Raw genomic sequence first — 19,707 nt, 5'->3', positions numbered from 1 at the left:
AAGCTATATTAAAATACTAACTTTTCTGTTTAAAAATATTATAATCATTTTAAATTATTGTTATAATGTTTTAAACGAGAAATATTGCTCTTACTAATGAATATACCAGCATTAAACTTACTATGTATACGATTAAACAACCAAAAAATTAATATGAAAGACGGGCGAAATACATCTTTTCTGTTTATTTCTTGAAGTAAACAAGAAACTCATCTTAGATCAATTATCAATATCGCCTATAAAAAAAGCTTGGTTGTCTGTCGTATAATATCCTTTATAACATTTTCGGATGGGAAATGATTTGTTTAACAGGAAATAAGTTTAATTTCCGGTGCCGGATTATTTTGAAAGCCAATAGGCAACGTCACGTAAAAATAGTGAAATTTAGACGTTTAAATCTTTATCAGTTATTGCAACACATTCCCTAGATTAGTCATATCTATATGTAAAGAAGTTATATATTTACAGAGAGAAAGAAATAGAAATGATCTTTCTACTTCAATGCCCATCGTTGCTCCACTGGGAAACATCACAGAACACTGATAGTTGGTCGTGGGATCTCACCTCATCAATGGGCTGGCCACGAGCGATTTACCGGGTTTTCTTCACGTGTCTAACACCTAAATAGGGGCCAGTTTTTCATAGACATTCATTCCGAGAGGCACCTCTTTGAGATATCGCCCTTGTGTTGCGTTGCCTTATCCTATTGCTCTTCCACTAATTTAAACTGAAATTTCGCGAAATTTCAATTTAAATTAGTGGAAGAGAACAAGTTTCTTTTCTCATTTATTTAAGTTATTGAACGTGTATTACTACAAAGTTCAATTACTAAGAAGAAAATATGAAATAAGTACAAAGGATTTCATAGTTTCTAAATGTTAATTTTCATTTAACGATTTTAAGCTAACGTAAAACTTTTTTCTTTATTATCAAAATCACAGTGATACTTTTAATGAATATTTATTTTTATAATTTAATTTTTAAGTAAAGATTTCCTATAATTCTAAAAAAGTATCATAATTCCATAATCATCTATGCCAATTCCAAATTTAATTTCTGAAATCTCAAATCATTTGTCGTTTTATTTAAGAAATCAAATTTACGTATCTTTCCAGCAGTTTTATTTCCAATCATCCAATGAAAATACACAGTGGCCCAAGAGTCAGTTAATGATAAAAAGAAAACTCCCGAGATATGGGAGTTTTCTTTTTAAAGAACGGTTAAAATCGGTTTGGAAGCGATTAAAGGAAAATTTTACTCTTAGTAATGAATATATTAGCATTAAAATTCTTATATATAACGATTAAACAGCGAAAACATATAGAAAAAGGTGAAATGAATACACTTTTCTTCTTTATTTCTTGAAGGAAACTTAAGAAACTTTCCTTAGATCCAATTATTTGTATGGCCTATAAAATAGATAGATTGTCCGTCCTGTAATTTGGTAGGACCAGCCTTCTAAATTGACTTCTAATTGACTATTTAGTTACTAACTTTTATTAATTAACCGACCTTTGAGTCACTCTGTACTTTACACAACAAACTTTCGTAAATTTTACAGCGCGAATTTAATAAGTACTAAGTATACTTTTAAATTATATTTTAAAAATTATTAATAAATAAAATTTTAAAATAAACGCGCAATTATTTATTTTGACATTGTCACAATGCCGGACTTCAATTTTTAATTATATTTTTCATTTATTTAATTCAAAATATATGCTCTCCACCTCAAATTAGTAGTGGTTTGCCCCTGTACATCATACTTTTCCTTTAACAATAGAGTGGTGCCGGTTATCTATCTGACACATTTCCAGGGAAATTTTTGAATTGAAATAACGTGACTTTTGGTTTGTATCAGAAATTCGTGTAGAGTTAATCAGGATCTCTCGCCCCGAAGGTTGCCAAATCTGCTCTCTTCTTTTATCTATCTAACTCAGTTCTCGAGATTGAAGAAAGACAGACGGACGGACGACAGGGAATTTGTGTGACACTGTTGAAGTGGTAGTTGGTCGCGGGTTCGTGTCTGATTAACAGGCTGGACACCTGGAATTTTCACGTTTATAACATCAAAATATGAGCCAGTTTCTTGCAGAAAGTCCTCTCGGGAAGCATTATTGCCCATGGCAGATCGTCCATGTGTTTTGTTGCCGCATGCCGTCAAACCCACTAGACTAAATAATAAATGTTAATTAATAGAAAACTGAATAGAATTCGAAGCTAAATTGTAATGCGTATTTGTCATTTAAAAGTCTGAAAATGAAAATATTCATTCGAAGTATAAAGTTTATTCATCTCGTTCACATTGTTGAGATAATTAATTTGTCTTTTGTTTATTGTTAAAGGTACAGAATTCTTAATTCTTAATTACGCTTTATTTTATGTGAGTTAATTATAATGAAAATACTTCTCTGACGGAGCATTTTATGTGATGAAGCTCTCTATTTACAACAATAATCTACAGCTGTTTAAAGACAAAATAATTTTATAAATTTTAATTTTTAATAATAATTTCGGACCGCATTTAGATTTGTCACTCTAATCTACAATACGTGTGGCTCTTTTTCCTCTAACAAATAATAATTTTAAAAACATGAGGCCTTTAACGAATAAAAACACTGAACAGTGTGAAGTGGATAAAGACACTAAACACTGGTTGCACATTCGCTCCTGGTAATCAGGATGGCCAAGTGGAGTTCTCTGGGTTTCTTCACATGTCTGACGTATAAATAGGGCTCAGTTTTCCATAGAAAAATCCTTCCGAGAGGCACTCCCCTTGGCAGATCGCTGAAGGGTCGCGTTACTGAATTTCCCAATCCACAGCATGAAGACCCCAAACTAGAGCATATTCATCTTATGTATAATCCTGCATAAAACTCAAAAGAATTTCTTTAAATTTCTTTTAAAAATGTAATAATTTTATATATTTACATTGTATATGTTTAAGAAGCTTCATGCGTGATATATTCAACTGAAATGATTTTTCATTCTTGACAGCTTTTATGCAATAATTTGAGTATTAAAAATTAATTTATATTCAGAATTAATATTATTCTAGTATTATATATTATATTAAAATAAAATTTCTTGAGTGTTTTATAATTTTATAATTTTAGATTGGTTTCCTGGCTGGAAACAATATGGCGGATACAATGCCCAACCGAATGATGACGGTTTGGCAAATCAAGACTGTATCGAACTTAGAAACACATTTAGATATCCCAGTAAAGGGGAAGGAGTTACAGATACTTTTTATTGGAATGATAGAGACTGCGATGTCCATAATGCATTTATATGTCAGAAACCTAGACCGGGAGGTAAAAATCATTTTTAGTTAACATAAGAGATTTAACAAGTATAATAGACTCTCCCATGTGAGAACTTTTCAATAACACTGTAATATATATGTTTACTATATGTATAAACACGTTTATTTTCACTTTGACAATTGCAATTGCAATTCATGTTCAAAGTATTGTGTTAAAGTTTGTTTTGTCCATGATTCGCTGATGAGCTGCTACATCACACCAATGCCTCCTCATTATCGTGTCAGTGGTATTGATGCATCTACAAGCTTCAAGGCAATCTAACTATAAAAATGTAACGTACATACTGCAGTATATAAAGGTAAAATTCGGAGTTGTGTACAATATTTTCGAAAATTTAACCATTTACCTTTGATCAGTATCGGATATTGGAAGGTCGGATGTGGGAGAGTCTATTGTATATCATTCAATTCTCACGTGTAAAATCCGATTTAAATTCAAGAATTTTGAGTAAAAATGTCTATACTGTGTTTTATTTTAGTATCAATCCTCGAATATGCCAAACCGGATTGTAATAGAACCGTTCGTCTGGATGCTGCAAGAGATAGAGATATGATAACCAGTCCTCTTTATCCGGATAATTATCCCGCTAATGTGAAATGCTTCATACATGTTATTGCTCCCGAAGGAAGATTAATCGATTTACAGTTCAACGATTTCATTTTGGAAGATCATGAATCGTAAGTTTTAATCTTCTCTTAATTAGCCGTAGTGTAATAACTGTAAATAATCAATAGGTAATTAAATATATTTTGCTTATCGAGGAATAATATTTAAAGCCCATGAAATAGTATATATTAATTTTAATAAAGTTAATTAAATTTAATTATATATTATAGAATGAGCCAAGAAATTAGTTAACATTATTGTTAACAGTAAATTGTAATTAATTAAATTAATTAATTAAAAAATGTAATTAACCTAGTAGCATTTTAAAATTATATTTTCTACGAATTATGTAAAAATAAAACACTTTTTCACCCATGAACCTGGAACAGGCAAAATAAATCATGGTTACTGACTTTGGGTCATGTGTATTTTTTATTTACTGTTATTTACAAAAGTTAATTCAGTAAAATTAGCAATTAAGCTAAAATTACAATAATTTTTCCAAACATTTTCATTTATAAAATAATTAAAGCCTGTCAATAGAATTAAAATTTAAATGGTAAATCTAGTAATAAGTATTAGACATACCGAGTAACGTAATTTGAGGTAAAATTCATAATTATACGAAATTTAGTTACATAAAAATTTAAGGTTAGCTTTTTAAAAGATATATAATGTAATTAAAAAACAATTTTGGAGGAAAGTGCAATCTCTTCCAGGTTTTCTAACTGCTCTATGTTTGAAAATCTATAATTACTTATCCCTCTAAAGAACTAATCTGAGAAAATTGTCCGGCAATCATCACATTCTACACGCATTAAAATTATTAGTTTCGTCACTACATCGATTATTCAAGTCTCATACATTTGCTCAGTACGTGTGTCTGTCCCTCGTTTGTCGTTAACCTTTTCACTTTATTCCCGTGTGTAGTTTTATTTGTTTATTTGCCTTTTTATTGACTGCTTGGCCAGTTTATCTCGACAAATTCTTATATCAAAAACAAGCAAAACTGATTAATTAATTAAAATTATCATTAGCACAAGGATCAAATTTTGGCCCCCGTGAAAATGAGACAATGAAGGCCTGCCTGTGAACTTTCTCAACGATATTACTCGTTTCCAATATTATGTACTGTACTTTAATGCATGATTGTATACTTTATTCCCCAGCATTTCGCCATTTTTCTTCACAGAATACAACTGCATAGGGGCCCGAATCGACTGGGAACCCCTATGCAGTTGTATAGTCTGCATGTAGCATCGCCACTGATTATTATTGTTATATTTTTAAACATAATTTTTTTGTAATAACAATGTTTTTGTAAAATCTTAGACTAAAATTTTTTCCAATTTTTGGAATAAAATAAAATAATTTTTAGTTGTTTTGATTTCATGACAAAGGACAATGGCGCGTTATAGCTTTATTAAGCCCAAACGAATTTGAATTAGAGGGCCCTATATACAATGTTGACTTCACACATTTTTCTTCCTTCCTTCCTTCCTTCGGAGGAATTTTTGGAGGATATTTTCTTATAAAAGATTGGTTTGGGCTTCCGGTTAGTGAGGGCCCCAGTCAGTGACGTGTTATAAATTCATGGGTTCGGGTAAACTTAAATAAGGGGGCCTAATGAGTAAATAATGAGTTTATAAAAAAATTAATTTGGGGCCCGTTATTGTGGGGGCCCCAGGCAATTGCTTTTTTTTGCCCATAGGATAACTCGCCGCTGACAAAGGATTAAAATTAATGAAGGTATACTAGTATAGACCTCATTTGTTTTCTTAAATCACTTTGCCATTTTATTGCTTTCTATGCTTTATAAAATAACCAATAAAATGATATGGTTTTAAAGTCTTTTTATATACAGCACATACAGCGTGACAGGAAAATAATTTCGAATTTTTTAAGCCCTTACTACTCGTAAACAAAATATTGAAAAAAGAAATCTCAGTACAAAGTATTATCATATTTTATAAATTCTGAATTTTCTTTTGGTTTATTAGAAAATATTTTATAAATACTTTTTTTTCCTCTCTAAATTTACATTCAGATTTATAGTACTTTTTTGGAATATTTGAAGTTGAAGGCTGATTTGTTTCGTTTTTACTTGTATTGCTTTCTAATAATTCTATCCAACTTCTAACAGTCAAAAATAATTATTGCTATTCTTTCAGCTTAAAATAATATTTTGTCGTCGTAATGTTATTATATATACATATATTTTTTTTTTGTGTGTGTGTGTGAATGTATGTGTATCTTTCCGCCCTGTGAGCACTAAGAAGCCTTTTAGTCAGGCGTATTGTGGATTGATTAAGTCTCGCAGTCGTTGCAGGCCTATAACGGTTCAACTGGGAGTCTTATCAGGAATGGGGCCCAATATATCCGGAAAATTACATGAAAAATCCAACAGCGAGTTGAGTAACTTTCCCGGCAATAAAGTTAAAATTGTGTGTGAAGCCATCTGGTGTAAAAATTTATTTAAATTTTTTTAATATTATTATTAGACGGAAAAACGTTTAATTTTGAGAGTAGTGATGAGTTTTATAAAAAGTTCTAAATGCTAATAACGAGGAAAATCTTCATTAAGTCCGATCCCACTCGAGATATGACATGCGACCCCTTTTTTTCCCTAGTCCGTCGACGTTTAACCACCGTTTAATAGAATCAATCCTCCTAATACACAAACTTCCCTGCAAGATTTCTGAAATTTTCGACAAAAGTCGCCCTGTTCTAGACAAAATGGGCTCCCAGTTGGCTTGGGACCCTTTGTATAAAGTATTCAAGAAAAGTTGTTAATTTTAAGTTTAAAATGCCCAAATAGAAAATAAATTATTTTTGGGGGGCTCCAATTTGAAAAAAAATTGTAAACCTGTAAAATCCCACTGTCTCTCCTTAATATCGAGAACAGAGTAAGAAAGATGAAAGACGAGACCAAATATGAAAACCTTAGAGGCAGGAGGCCCCGATTAACTATATATGAACTTCCGGTTAAGACCAGAAGTTATGGTTCTTTAATTTAAAACTTTTTCCTTGAAAGGTGTTAGATGGATGACCGGCACGACTCTATTGTTAAAGGAAAAGTATTATGTACAGGGGCAAACCACAACTAATTTGAGGTGGCAAATATATATTTTACATTAAATAAATTTAAAATATTTTAATTCTTTAATATAAATGTTGCTGTACAGTAGATAATATTACGAATTTAGTATCATCACGTGATTATTATTGTAATAAAATTCAACCCGGTGTAAGTGAACTAATAGTGTCGTTATTTTTTAACAATTTTGTGAAGTTTGTTAAAATATTTTATGCATCGTGAATGCATTATACCTATACATTTGTTTGTCAGCTTTAACCATTTGCTGTTTTAGAGTGTTTATTATACATCTATGAAGAAAATATTTTTTACTTTGTGAGTATAAGTGTTGTTTGAAATGTTTATTTAAAATTAGCCATACATTATGATATATACAAAAATTGTTATTTTAGGATACCAATCAAGGTGAGGAAGGTTTGCCTTCCCACCTGTCTAAATATAATCTAATTTACACCAACGTATATTGTAAGTCCCCATTTTTTAAACTAGTTATTGTCATACATTGATGTCGTGTTCTTAAAATTTTTATTTATTTGTTTTAGCACTGAAGAGGGGTTGAAACAAATTAAACCAACCCGAAATACATATGATGTACAGTAGAGCGTCGAAAAGTGGAACCAATTGGGGACTGGGGTCCTTCCAGTTAATGATTTGTTCCAGTTTCCGACTTTGTACGAAAAAATACATTAACCTGTCCGATGTTCAAATTTTTCTCCGTTGCGTATCGCTTCCTGTTGAATTTTTCTCCGTTGCGTGTCGCTTCGTGTTGAATTTTCGTCGATTTTAAGCCTAACGAAAATTTTTATAATAATCATCGAGGCTATCGTATCGTTAAAAATTATTTCTGCATTTTGTACAAACAAAATAAACATATTAAAGAATATAAAAAACATGAAAATTATACTTTAGAAGTAAATTTAGTATCAAAAACATTCGATTCAGCACGACACAGTCCGACTGAAAATCGTTCCACTTTCCGGCCATTCCACTTACCGACGTTCCACTTATCGACGCTCTACTGTAGTTTTAAATAAAATCAATTTGCCAACCATATTGCTGTGAGATTAGTCTACCAAAAGTTTTTTTGGATTACAGAGACTAAATTCGTAATATTAAATTTAAAATATGATTAAAAATTGAAGCCACCAATGTCAATCCCAAATTAGACCACCAGTGATCGAATGGGTAAAACCACTTAACAATGGCCCCAGGTTCGCCCCCTATCACCGAGCTGGCCACGTGGAGTTTTCAGGGTTTCCATCACATATGTAAATAAATATGGTCAGTTTACCCACTGATCGTCCACCCTATAGGTTTCCCCCTTTGGTAAATGTTATCTATTAGCAGGTAATAGTTTAGAGTTAATTTTAATGGCCAGATAATATTAGCCTGTCTTTCTGGAGGATCCGGGTTCGAATTCGATTCGATCATCAAAAATTTTCATGGCGAGACATAAGGCGCCATTCTTCGATTCCACTCGTTTAACTGACCTCCCCATTGAGGGCCATTTTGATATGAAGAAAGTCATTTGAAGTTCGTCGGATGTTAAATTTTTGTTTAATAAATTAAGACATAGTCGCTCTGGAAACATTTTTTACTTCCCTAGACGATCTCCATTATTTTTTGTGTTTTAGAACAATTTTTCTTTTAGATGACCGGACCTTCCTTTATAGCAGGGGTGGGCAAAAGCCGGCCCGCGGGCCGGATCCGGCCCTTTTGCTAATTTTATCCGGCCCGTTGAAAAATTCCGCACGCAAATTTTTTAAAACTCTTTTATGAGATTTTGTTGACATCAACATTATTAGTGTGCGTACTGTATATATAATAGGCGTAATAAAATCGTCGAACACAAAGGAGATCGCGCTAGGTTCGAAATGCATGTGTGGACGGCATATGCTGCACTCCTCTCACTTTTCGAGGGACGACAGGTGGCACCACGCGTATTGTTAATTTTGAGTTAGCACTGATCGCATACTCTTTTTTGTTCGAGTCTAATATTAGTTTGCAAATATAAAATTGAAAAAGTGGACTTTTTGTAAGTAAAATTTTAAAACATTGGTTTTATTTTATTGTATTAATTAAATTATTTATTTGTAGACCTTTGTAAAATGAGTCAATCTAAAAAAAGAAAAGTTGATTTGGAATGCAGAAACTTCAATGAAGCTTGGACGGTAAAATATCTTTTTACAAACATTAATAAGAAAGCAATTTGTTTAGTTTGTCAGGAAACAATTGCTGTTTTCAAAGAATACAATTTAAACAGGCACTTTACAACAAAACATCCAAAATATGCATCACTTTCTTTAAAAGAACTTCAAACTGTAGCAGAAAACTTAGCAAAAAACTTGAATAAGAAACAAAATATTTTTACCAAACAAAGTAATATAGAGAAATCTACCACAAAAGCAAGTTATGTTGTCGCACACAAAATTGCTAAGTTCTGTAAGCCGTTTTCTGAAGCAGAATTTGTTAAACAATGCATGGTACAAGTGTCGGAGATATGTTGTCCTGAAAAGAAACATATTTTTGAAAATGTAAGCCTTTCGAGAAGAACAATAGTACGACGGATTGAAAATATTTCAGGAAACTTACTTGACCAGCTAAGAACAAAAATTGCTGATTTTACCTATTGTTCTCTGGCTTTAGATGAGTCCTGCGATATTACTGATACAAGTCAATTATTAATATTTATTCGCGGCATTAACAAGAAATGTGAAATTAGCGAGGAACTTCTTAGTGTGCATCCAATGAAAGATACAACTACTGGTGAAGACTTCTTTCTCGCTGTTGAAGAGTGTTTAGTTAAAGTAAGTTTAACTTGGAATAAAATAGTAAGCGTCACTACGGATGGTTGTCCTAGTTTAACAGGGAAAAATGTAGGCTTACTTAAACGAATTCGCGACAAAGTAAAAGAGTTACAACCAGAACACGATATATTATTTTTGCACTGCATTATTCATCAAGAAGTGCTATGCAGAAAAGTTTTGAAATTGAATCACGTCGTTACTGTTGTGACCAAAGTTGTGAATTTTATCCGAGGACGTGCCGTAAATCATCGACAGTTTGTTGAATTTTTGAAAGAAATTGAAAGTGACTTCTACGAAATTCCTTATTACACTGAAGTGAGATGGCTTAGCATTGGTAAAGTTTTGGACAGATTTCAATATTTGCTTGATGAAATAGTATCCTTCTTGTCGATAAAAGAAAAACTACATGATTTTCCTGAATTGCAAAATAAGGCTTGGCTAAACGATTTCTCGTTTTCAGTAGATATCGTAAAATATTTGAATGAACTAAATATAAATCTACAAGGGAAAAACCAATTCGCTTTCAATATGCACTCAAACGTCAAAGCATTTATGACAAAACTCAATTTATTTGCTGAAAACTTTAATAATAAATTATTAAATCATTTCCCCTCATTGCAAGCACGGCGAGAATCATTGAAAAATACAGATTTTTTTAAATATAGTGCAATAACACAAGACCTGCATTCTGAATTCCAAAGAAGATTTCAAGATTTCAAAGCTATTGAAAAACCTTTATCATTAATTAGCCAACCTTTCAATTTCGATGTGCAAGAAGCTCCTGTTGAAATTCAACTAGAACTAATTGACTTACAATCAAATAATTTACTAAAAGAAAATTTTCACTCAAACGAATTGAGTGCTTTCTATGGCGCTTTGAATAACGAACATTTCAAACATTTTTTGAACTATGTTCAAAAATACCTTGTTTTATTTGGTTCGACATATATTTGTGAAAGAACTTTTTCTTTAATGGTTTCCACGAAAAATAAATATCGATCACAAATTACTGACGAAAATCTACACTCGGTATTAAGGATTGCTACAAGTGATTTGGAACCCAATTTTGAAGAAATAATGTCAGATGAACATTCGAGATTTCACGTTTCGCATTAACTTTAAATATTTATTTTAACGTTTGATGTTTTTCTTTTCTTTTTTGAATTCTATTTACTATTATATTTACGAAATGCAATATAAATGTTAAATTGTAATAACTATGTGTCAATATAAAATAATTTGTATCGTTAAGACATAAATAAGTAACAAAATAAAATCTTTCATTGACTGGTTTATCTAATAGCCATTTATTTATAATAATATTTCTTTAAAAATTACGTGACATATTTTATTCAAATTGAAATGATACTTAGTGTTTTTGTCAAAAAAAAAAAAAATTGGGCAGGGAAAAAACTCCATCCAAAACATCCGCTTGTGCAAAGCATACGCGGTATAGTCCTCCGGCCCGGGAGACATTTTGAAAATTTCATTTTGGCCCGCGCTTTAAAGTATTTGCCCACCCCTGCTTTATAGGCTACTCAGCCATCCAATATCAAAAAACGCTTTTTAAAACAGGGTTAATCCAATTAAAATTATAAAAATAATTTCTTAAAAATTGGAAAATGGGATCTTACGACGTCTTTTCTTACATCCATGTCCATTCGGGAGTTCGGGCCTTTATCCACTCACAAAATGCGCTGGTAAATGTAGATTTACGAACTTCAAAAAACTTAAAAATGGAAAATCGTCGCCAGAGGGACCGAGTCAATAAATCTACATTTACCAGCGCATTTTTTGAGTGGATAAAGGCCCGAACTCCCGAATGGACATGGATGTAAGAAAAGACGTCGTAAGATCCCATTTTCCAATTTTTAAGAAATTATTTTTATAATTTTAATTGGATTAACCCTGTTTTAAAGAGCGTTTTTTGATATTGGATGGCTGAGTAGCCTATAAAGGAAGGTCCGGTCATCTAAAAGAAAAATTGTTCTAGAACAAAAAGAAAATGGAGATCGTCTAGGGAAGTAAAAAATGTTTCCAGAGCGACTATGTCTTAATTTATTGAAGAAAGTCATTTTAGCTCCCGATTAACCATATACGAACTTCCGGTCCGAAACGGAAATCACGTGATTTCAGTTCAAAGTTTTATCTCACTATACAGTACCTTATTTATATTGCTGTAAACATTTTCTCATCGTTATTATCCTCATCTTCATCCTAATAAGTGTTAGGCTTTAGGACCTGTCAGGGTCTCTTCTCATTAGGGTTTCTCAAACGGGATTCCAGGATCCCGGATGTTTTTTTAACCAGAGAAATATCCCGGGAAATTTTTCTTATCCGGGGAAATCCCGCAAATTTTTTAAAAATTTACTTTTTTCTTATTTTATGCTAAGGTTGAGGAAATTTTGCAAATAGAAAGTATAGTTAACTCATTAACTGTCAGAATACATTCGTATTTATTAATTTTAAACCTACTTATTAGTTTTTTTTAAATTTTTGCTCGTTATGGCATGTCACAAATGGTCAATAATCAATACGTAGCTTATTTGTGGAGGACACTCAAAATTCTTTACCAGTAATATCTGGAATAATTGTGCTTATGATGTCTTAATTTTTAACCATGCCCAGTGGCTTCAATGACTGCGTAACGCCATATTGTGCAAATTGGGCAAGGATACAAACGAGTACGAAGTCTGCAAGTATGAAGTTTTTCTTCATAATCCGATTATTAAAGACAAACGAACTGCCGAATTATTGGGCTATGATCTTTCTATTAAAGCAGTCGAGGTAGACAAATCAAGAACACTAGAGAACAAAAGAAGTACTACAATCTCGAAAACGAACTAGAAATCTTTCAGGATACGGGTGAAAAACACATAATATTTGTCTTCTCTTAAATGCATTAAACACGATTCCAATCACATCAATTGAATCGGAAAAGGCATTCTCGGTAGCAAGACTTTTCATTACTAAAATAAGAATTAGATTGAGTGATCGGAGTATTCACCATCTTTGCTCTTTAAAATCTTATGAAAATTTACAATATTTTGTATTATATTTTATTTAGAAAAAAAAAAAAAACAAAAATTACCTTCTAACTTAGAAGTTTGATCTAAGTTCATTTTTTTTTAAATTTTCAACTCAATTCAAAGGCAATTTTGTTGTTGTTGTATGCAGTTTCCAGCAAACTTTAATAAATTTTTTCTATTTGTGAAAATGTCTACGTAATTCAAAGATAATTTTTAATATATATCTTACACAGCATTATTAATATGATTTTGGAGGTTGCAAACGTATTAAATTACTTTAAAAAATGAAAAATAACCATATAATTTAATTTCAAGATATTTTGTATATGTTAAAAATAATTAATTTTGTCCCGGGATTTCCCGGGAAACGGTTCACTTTTATCCCGGAATCCCGGGACAAGCAAAAGACCGGGAAATGAGAAACCCTACTTCTCATCTTCTCAGGGAAGTTCTTATCTATCTCCTTCATCCACTGTTTCATTATATGTGGAACATGGCGGTTAGACATAAAAATCTTCCCTCAAAATATTATTGCTTACTGGGCTGCAATTATCAAATTGCAGACCTATAAATTTCTATTTTCGTCCGTCCGCCTGTCCGTTCTTCCTTAATTAATCTCGAGAATGGAGTTAGAGAGATGAAAATCAAGACCAAATACGGAAATTTTTTTAATTAAATATGATTAAAAGTTGCAGCCAGGCATTGTGACAATGTCACAATAAATAATTAAGATTTTTTTCTAACTAAAATTGTAATTTACGGAACTGCAGTGAAGTTACTAATAAAATAAATTAATTTCTTATACTTATTAGTAATTATTATTGTTGAAAATATCTATAAATAAAGATAAATTATATAATTTCAAGTTTTAAAATGTATAAAGTATTAAATATTAGACAATTTTCTAACTTAGATAAATAACAATAAAAGGCAAACAATAACAAAAGCTTTAAATTCTTTTATTAAAAATTTGAGAAAATGTCATAAATAATGAATGTAATAAATAAAATGTAATAAAAATAAATTTTTTTTCCTTCTTTTTTTATTATATTAAAGCTTCATTTCTACAATGCAATTTGCAAAATTTCGTATAAAGTACTGTTATTAATTAAAAATGATATTTTTAGCACCAGAAAACATTTAACAAGTAGAAAATACACTATAATTTGGAATAAAATAAAATATTTTAAAGAAAATTTAATAAAATAATTTTAGTTACAGTAACAAAAGCAGCAATTGACGCTAGTAATGGATAGAGAACAAAGGATTTACGCGGAACACAGTATTGATTTTAGTGGAATTGATACTCTGCTAGTAAAAGAAAATTGCCATTCTGATTGGATTTATTCTAAAGTAATAAATTCCAGACACTTGAAATTCAAGATACTGATACTTCCTTTTCAAAAGCTGTTTTTCTCTCTGACATAGAGCGATATTGATGTATTAAACAGCCCTAAAAATTCTTAACAAAACCCAGGAGAAACGGGTAAAGTCTCTTCTGTCAGAATCAAATAAGTTTCCAAATCATAAGTCACGAAGTATCACTTGTCTAGATAAATTTGGAGTGGTTTACCACTCCAAATTTATCTAGACAAGTGATACTTCGGTTTGTGGCAGTCAGTAGAAAGCATACTGTCACCTTCCATATATATATCAATATACCAAAGTGTATAAAATATAAGAACTTACCACGCGAGTAAATAATATAGAAAAAGGGTAAATTACAGGATAAATTACAATTATATGTTGCAATGGAGTGCTTTAAATTATTCTATATTCATTTCCTTAAACTATTTTCCTATCAATGCATTTAATAGATGTGATTGTAGGGAATTGATAATCATTAATAATTCCCTTTGTTCTGTATCGCGTGTATTGTGTCAATAGTAATTACATATAATTTAAATCATACCCTTACTCAGCAGAATTAAATAAAAAACACCTTAATGTTCGCTGAGAGATTTTTAATGTAACGAACGAACGTTTTCGGTCTATTCAATAGACCATCATCAGGTCAGAACATACGAAAATGGAATACATTATAAATGGAACATCACGTATAAAATTCAAAAATGCCAAAAAACCGTTAACATCCGAACCAATCAGAATAAAAATTAAAACGTAAATGGTACATAAGTGTAAAAATAAAATAACATACTACATTGGTTAAACATTAATTAATAACCAATAACATTAATAAAATAATTGATACATTATAAAAGAAACAATAAGTGTAAAATAAGAACTTATTACTCGTACTCATGTACTAATATTACCTATCCTAACCGGAAATAATTCAATTTAAAATATACTAAAGTTCAAGCGCCTCTCTCTTATACTTAAAGTTCAAGCGCCTCTTTTAATGTAACGAACGTTCGTTCGTTACATTAAAAATCTCTCAGCGAACATTAAGGTGTTTGATTAAGTTTTTTATATAATTTAAATTCATTAATTTGATGTAATGTGTTTACCTAAAGCATCAATCATGTTTGTACTTAAATTACGCTCCTTACAACTGTAAATATATAACTGGGCTGCAATTTAAAAAACTGTAGACCTATAAATTTTTGCTTCATCCGCTTGTTGTCTGTCCTTCATTAATCTCGAGAACAGAATTAGATAGATGAAAGTTGACGTCAGATGTGGAATGCTTAGGGGGAAAGGAGGACCCAATTAACTACATACTATTTCAATTCAAATATAATCACCTGAAAGGAGTTAGATAGATGACCGGCATGACTCTTTTGCTACAGGAAAAGTATGATGTATAGGAGGCTTTGTTTCCTGGTTAATACGAATTTGTAATTATGTTATGTAGAAAGTATACAGTATAAAAAAGTATAGTGTTCTATAGGATAATAATATAAATTTATCAGACCTGAAGTAAATAAACGTTTATTTATCTATTTAAATAACGATTAATTGGGATAGTCAAACAGACGTTCCGTTTCTCTTAGCGAAATTTCTTAATTAAACTTATGAATTATTATTATTATAAATTTTTACAATGAAATGTATTATTTCGAGAGGTTGTACAAGATGAACAGTCAATCACAGATAAAACAATTTACCACAACAGACCAGACATCACACTCATTGACAAACACAATAAAATCACATACATTATAGACATATCCATTCCAAACACTCACAATATACAAAACGCATGCACTGAAAAAATTAGCAAGTACACAGAACTCGCCCAGGAAATAAGGCATCTGTGGAGGATGGATGGGGTGCTTATTGTACCTGTAGTTCTCTCCTCTACAGGTGTCATACCACACACACTACACAAAAGCCTGGGCACATTAGAATTGAATAGAAACACATACATCACTCTACAGAAGGCCACTATATTGAATACATGTCATATTGTGAGAAAATTCCTGAATACAGACACACACACTGATACACTTCTTTAATTTCTGTTTTGGTTACTATGCCTTGACTTTGGTCCGGCATAGTACTTAGCCACCGGTGTTAACCGAGTATATCTAACTTAACCCACATAATAATAATAATAATAAATTTTTACAATGAAATGTATTATTTCGAGAGGTTGTACAAGATGAACAGTCAATGAACACAAAAATTTAAGAAATATACAGGAATCTGAATATAGAAAAATATTATGAAACAATCTAATTGAATTTATGGAAATTAACAGTATTCTAAATGTACGTTTGTTTCTGTGCTGTGTTTTTCCTTTATTCAGGATATGTGGCAATACTTTAACATGGATATCATGGCTCAAAGCCAATTCTAGGTGTCCTGGTATCTGTGGTGAAGAATACCATTACTCAAAGTCATTGCCAGGTATTTTGGCATTCAAAGCGAAAGATACTATGGCTCAAATGACAATAAAAATATGTATAGATTTTTTTCTATTTGATTCTAGTATTTATGTTTATACATATTTTTCCATTTCTCTTGTTTTATTTTCTTAATTATTGTTTATAGTAACTAGAGTAATGAAAATAAATTGAAATCATAGAAATAACATTTAATCAACATCTCATTCAAAAATTTATTTTATAAATATTTATTTTGATATAAAAGTTTTATCCATAAATTAAAATCGACTTTTTCTGAAATAATCGAACAGAACCAACGAATAATTACAATACAGTCGAACCCCCAAACAACGACCATAAACGTTGTAACTTAGATAAATAACAATAAAAGGCAAACAATAACAAAAGCTTTAAATTCTTTTATTAAAAAAAGCGAATGAAAAAATGTCATAAATAATGAATGTAATAAAAATTTATTTTTATTACATTTTATTTATACAACAGCCATTTTTTATGTTCCCTCCAGTGTTCGTTGATGAGAGGTTCGAGGATTTATGAAATTATTGATAAATAATGAAAGATATGGTCAATCTACCAAGGGCCTCCCGGAGGATTTTATGGAAAGCTGTCCTTTTCAGGTGTTAAAAACACGAGGAAAACCTGCTAAACTGCACTTGACTAAACTATTGGTGAGGCTCGAACCCACTACTCATAATTACCAATGTTCGGTGTCTTTATCCACCCGACTAATGAAGGGCAAAATTTCGTCAGAAGTTACTGAAATATTTATTTTAGTAAAAATAATAAGAAATTGAAAGGAATTTCAATCATTTCTGCTCTGTTCTTTCTTTGTCTGCTATCTTATCGTTTCTTTCGTTACATAAGAAAAATAACATAGCAATACACAGAAATAAACATGATGGAAAGTATAGATTTTCTCATCAAATATAGTCTTTCTTCTCAGATTAAATTGGGTGATGCTGAGAATACTTTACTCACTTCAATAATCTGAAGATATATGAGAAATAATAGAAAAAAATAAGAAACACGCAAATTCAAAAAGGAACGTTCTTGAACGTTGTCGCAGGTATTATATAAACCGAACTCATTGTTTCGGGTTATATTTTTCAGCAAAATTAAAATTATTTTCTAAAATATATAAACTGTCCTTTGAGTAACCTTATATAATAATTAATTAATATTTAAAATATTATGATTTATCTTAATTTTTTACATCAGGTTATTTTATTTTACCTCGTTTTTATTATTAAATAGAAACGGGGGTTTGCTAGCAAAACAGTTTGCTTAACACTGCAGTAGATAATGTGGTGGACTCTAGGCTCTTCCCAAAAATATATAAAACATTTAATTCATTAACATATTAATCAATATCATCATTAAAAATGTATTCTTTTAACATTCTTATAAACTTCATTAAATCGTCACCATTAACGTCCCCGATCTTCTTTGAGGTTAATTAAGCGTATTGCAGGAAGCCTCTTGAGAAAACTCGCATTTTTTTTCATATATGTTTCTTCATATATGTTGAAAAAGTGCATATATGCATTTTTTTTCATATATGCATATTTGTAATATTTTTTCTTCATATATGTTTCTAATGACGTCCTTTTCATTTTCTGACACTTTTCACCCTATGGACACTAAGAGGGCCTTTTTTTTCTATATCCACCATGGTAGATTTGTGGGGCACACATTTATCAGGTGGATGAGAAGAATGGGCTCGACATATCAGGACAGACCATACCTGAAAAAATTGCTTTCCTAGACTCGATCCAGGATTCCCGAGAACTATACACTGAACCTTAACATTAGCTTGTATAAATGACATTTCTATAAAACTGGATCCTTTGAAACCATACTTAAAGGTTTCACAAAGAATATGACTGAACTGTTTCTGTATATAGCAAATTCAACTTTAAGTTGACATCTACAAGAAGCAGTATATGTTTCTACTAACAAGATAAGTGCATTTTCAAATCTGGTAGTCAGTTTCTTTTCCTTAACATTAACTCTCTTTTCCCAGATGTAGATCCGATCTTTCGAATTAAAGAAGAATAGAAAATTTAGTTGAAAAAAATGAACAATTACACACGAAATGAGATAGTATAAACTGTTTCGCAGTTTTATTCATTAAATTTTACGTGTGTAAATGATTATGTACTAAAATATTTGGATTTTTATGGATTAAAGGTCGGTTATAGCAGCTTATTTTCTTCTTCTCATGACGCATTTCTGCTCAATATTTGTGACTTCCTTATAAAGCAAGGATTCCAAACCTTTTTCTTGCATTGGCTCCCACATAGAAAATATTCTCTTCAATCGTTCCCCTTAAAACTTTATTCATTTGCATTGCATCTAGCAAGTTCACTTCAAAACTCACCGCTTCCATTTTCAATAACATACATCTCTCGTATGATGAGCTTTTTGTATTGTAATTTAGAGTTTTAAGTAATTCTCTGATGTACATTGTCATCTACAAGTTGTACTTGTTGGTAAAAATTTAACTGCTATAGCTTTTAGAGTGAAAATCGTTGAATGTGCGTTGCATTTGTAGGAGTTTTCTTGATATTTTCGCTGTTTTTTTCCTAAGAAATTTTCTCTGACAGAACTTTACACTGTACTGTACAAACCATTATGTTGTATATACCAACTTTTAATTAGAGAAATATTGCATTTAAAATAAAGGGCAAAATTTATCCTAAATACTTTAAACAGACAATATCTCTTTTACAAATGTTAAAACTTTATTTTAACAATTTTCCTTAAAGGAAACTATCTCCCCTGTAGAATAATAAAACTCTTCTTAACAATTCAAGGTAAATTTGTGCATAAGATTTTACTTTAATTCATAAAAAAGTATTTAAAAAATCAAACTTTATCCACATTATATGATCAGTTATAGGAATTAATTTTTTTTTAAGAATTACAAATTTTCCTTGATAATAAATGAATCAAGAATGAGTCTGCCAGATTATGAAATTCGCATCTCAGCATTTCATTTCAATGTATTTTAAGATATAAATA

At 30.8% G+C, this 19,707-nt stretch overlaps 1 protein-coding gene across 1 annotated transcript in view; it reads left to right on the top strand.

Annotated features, from left to right (window-relative positions):
* Positions 1-19,707, top strand: part of LOC136989949 (uncharacterized) — a 162,310-nt gene that overhangs the window by 102,539 nt on the left and 40,064 nt on the right. The window contains exons 9-10 of the mRNA XM_067288257.1: positions 3,117-3,317; positions 3,808-4,006. Of these exons, the coding sequence (XP_067144358.1) occupies positions 3,117-3,317; positions 3,808-4,006 (400 nt within the window). The remainder of the gene's footprint in view (positions 1-3,116; positions 3,318-3,807; positions 4,007-19,707) is intronic.

Source organism: Centruroides vittatus, unplaced genomic scaffold (genome assembly GCF_030686945.1).
Source record: "Centruroides vittatus isolate TY-2023 unplaced genomic scaffold, ASM3068694v2 scaffold_769, whole genome shotgun sequence".
NCBI classification, from domain to species: Eukaryota; Metazoa; Arthropoda; class Arachnida; order Scorpiones; family Buthidae; genus Centruroides; species Centruroides vittatus.
The sequence above is the reverse complement of the archived record's forward strand: the minus strand, read 5'-3'. Positions and strand labels throughout refer to the sequence as shown.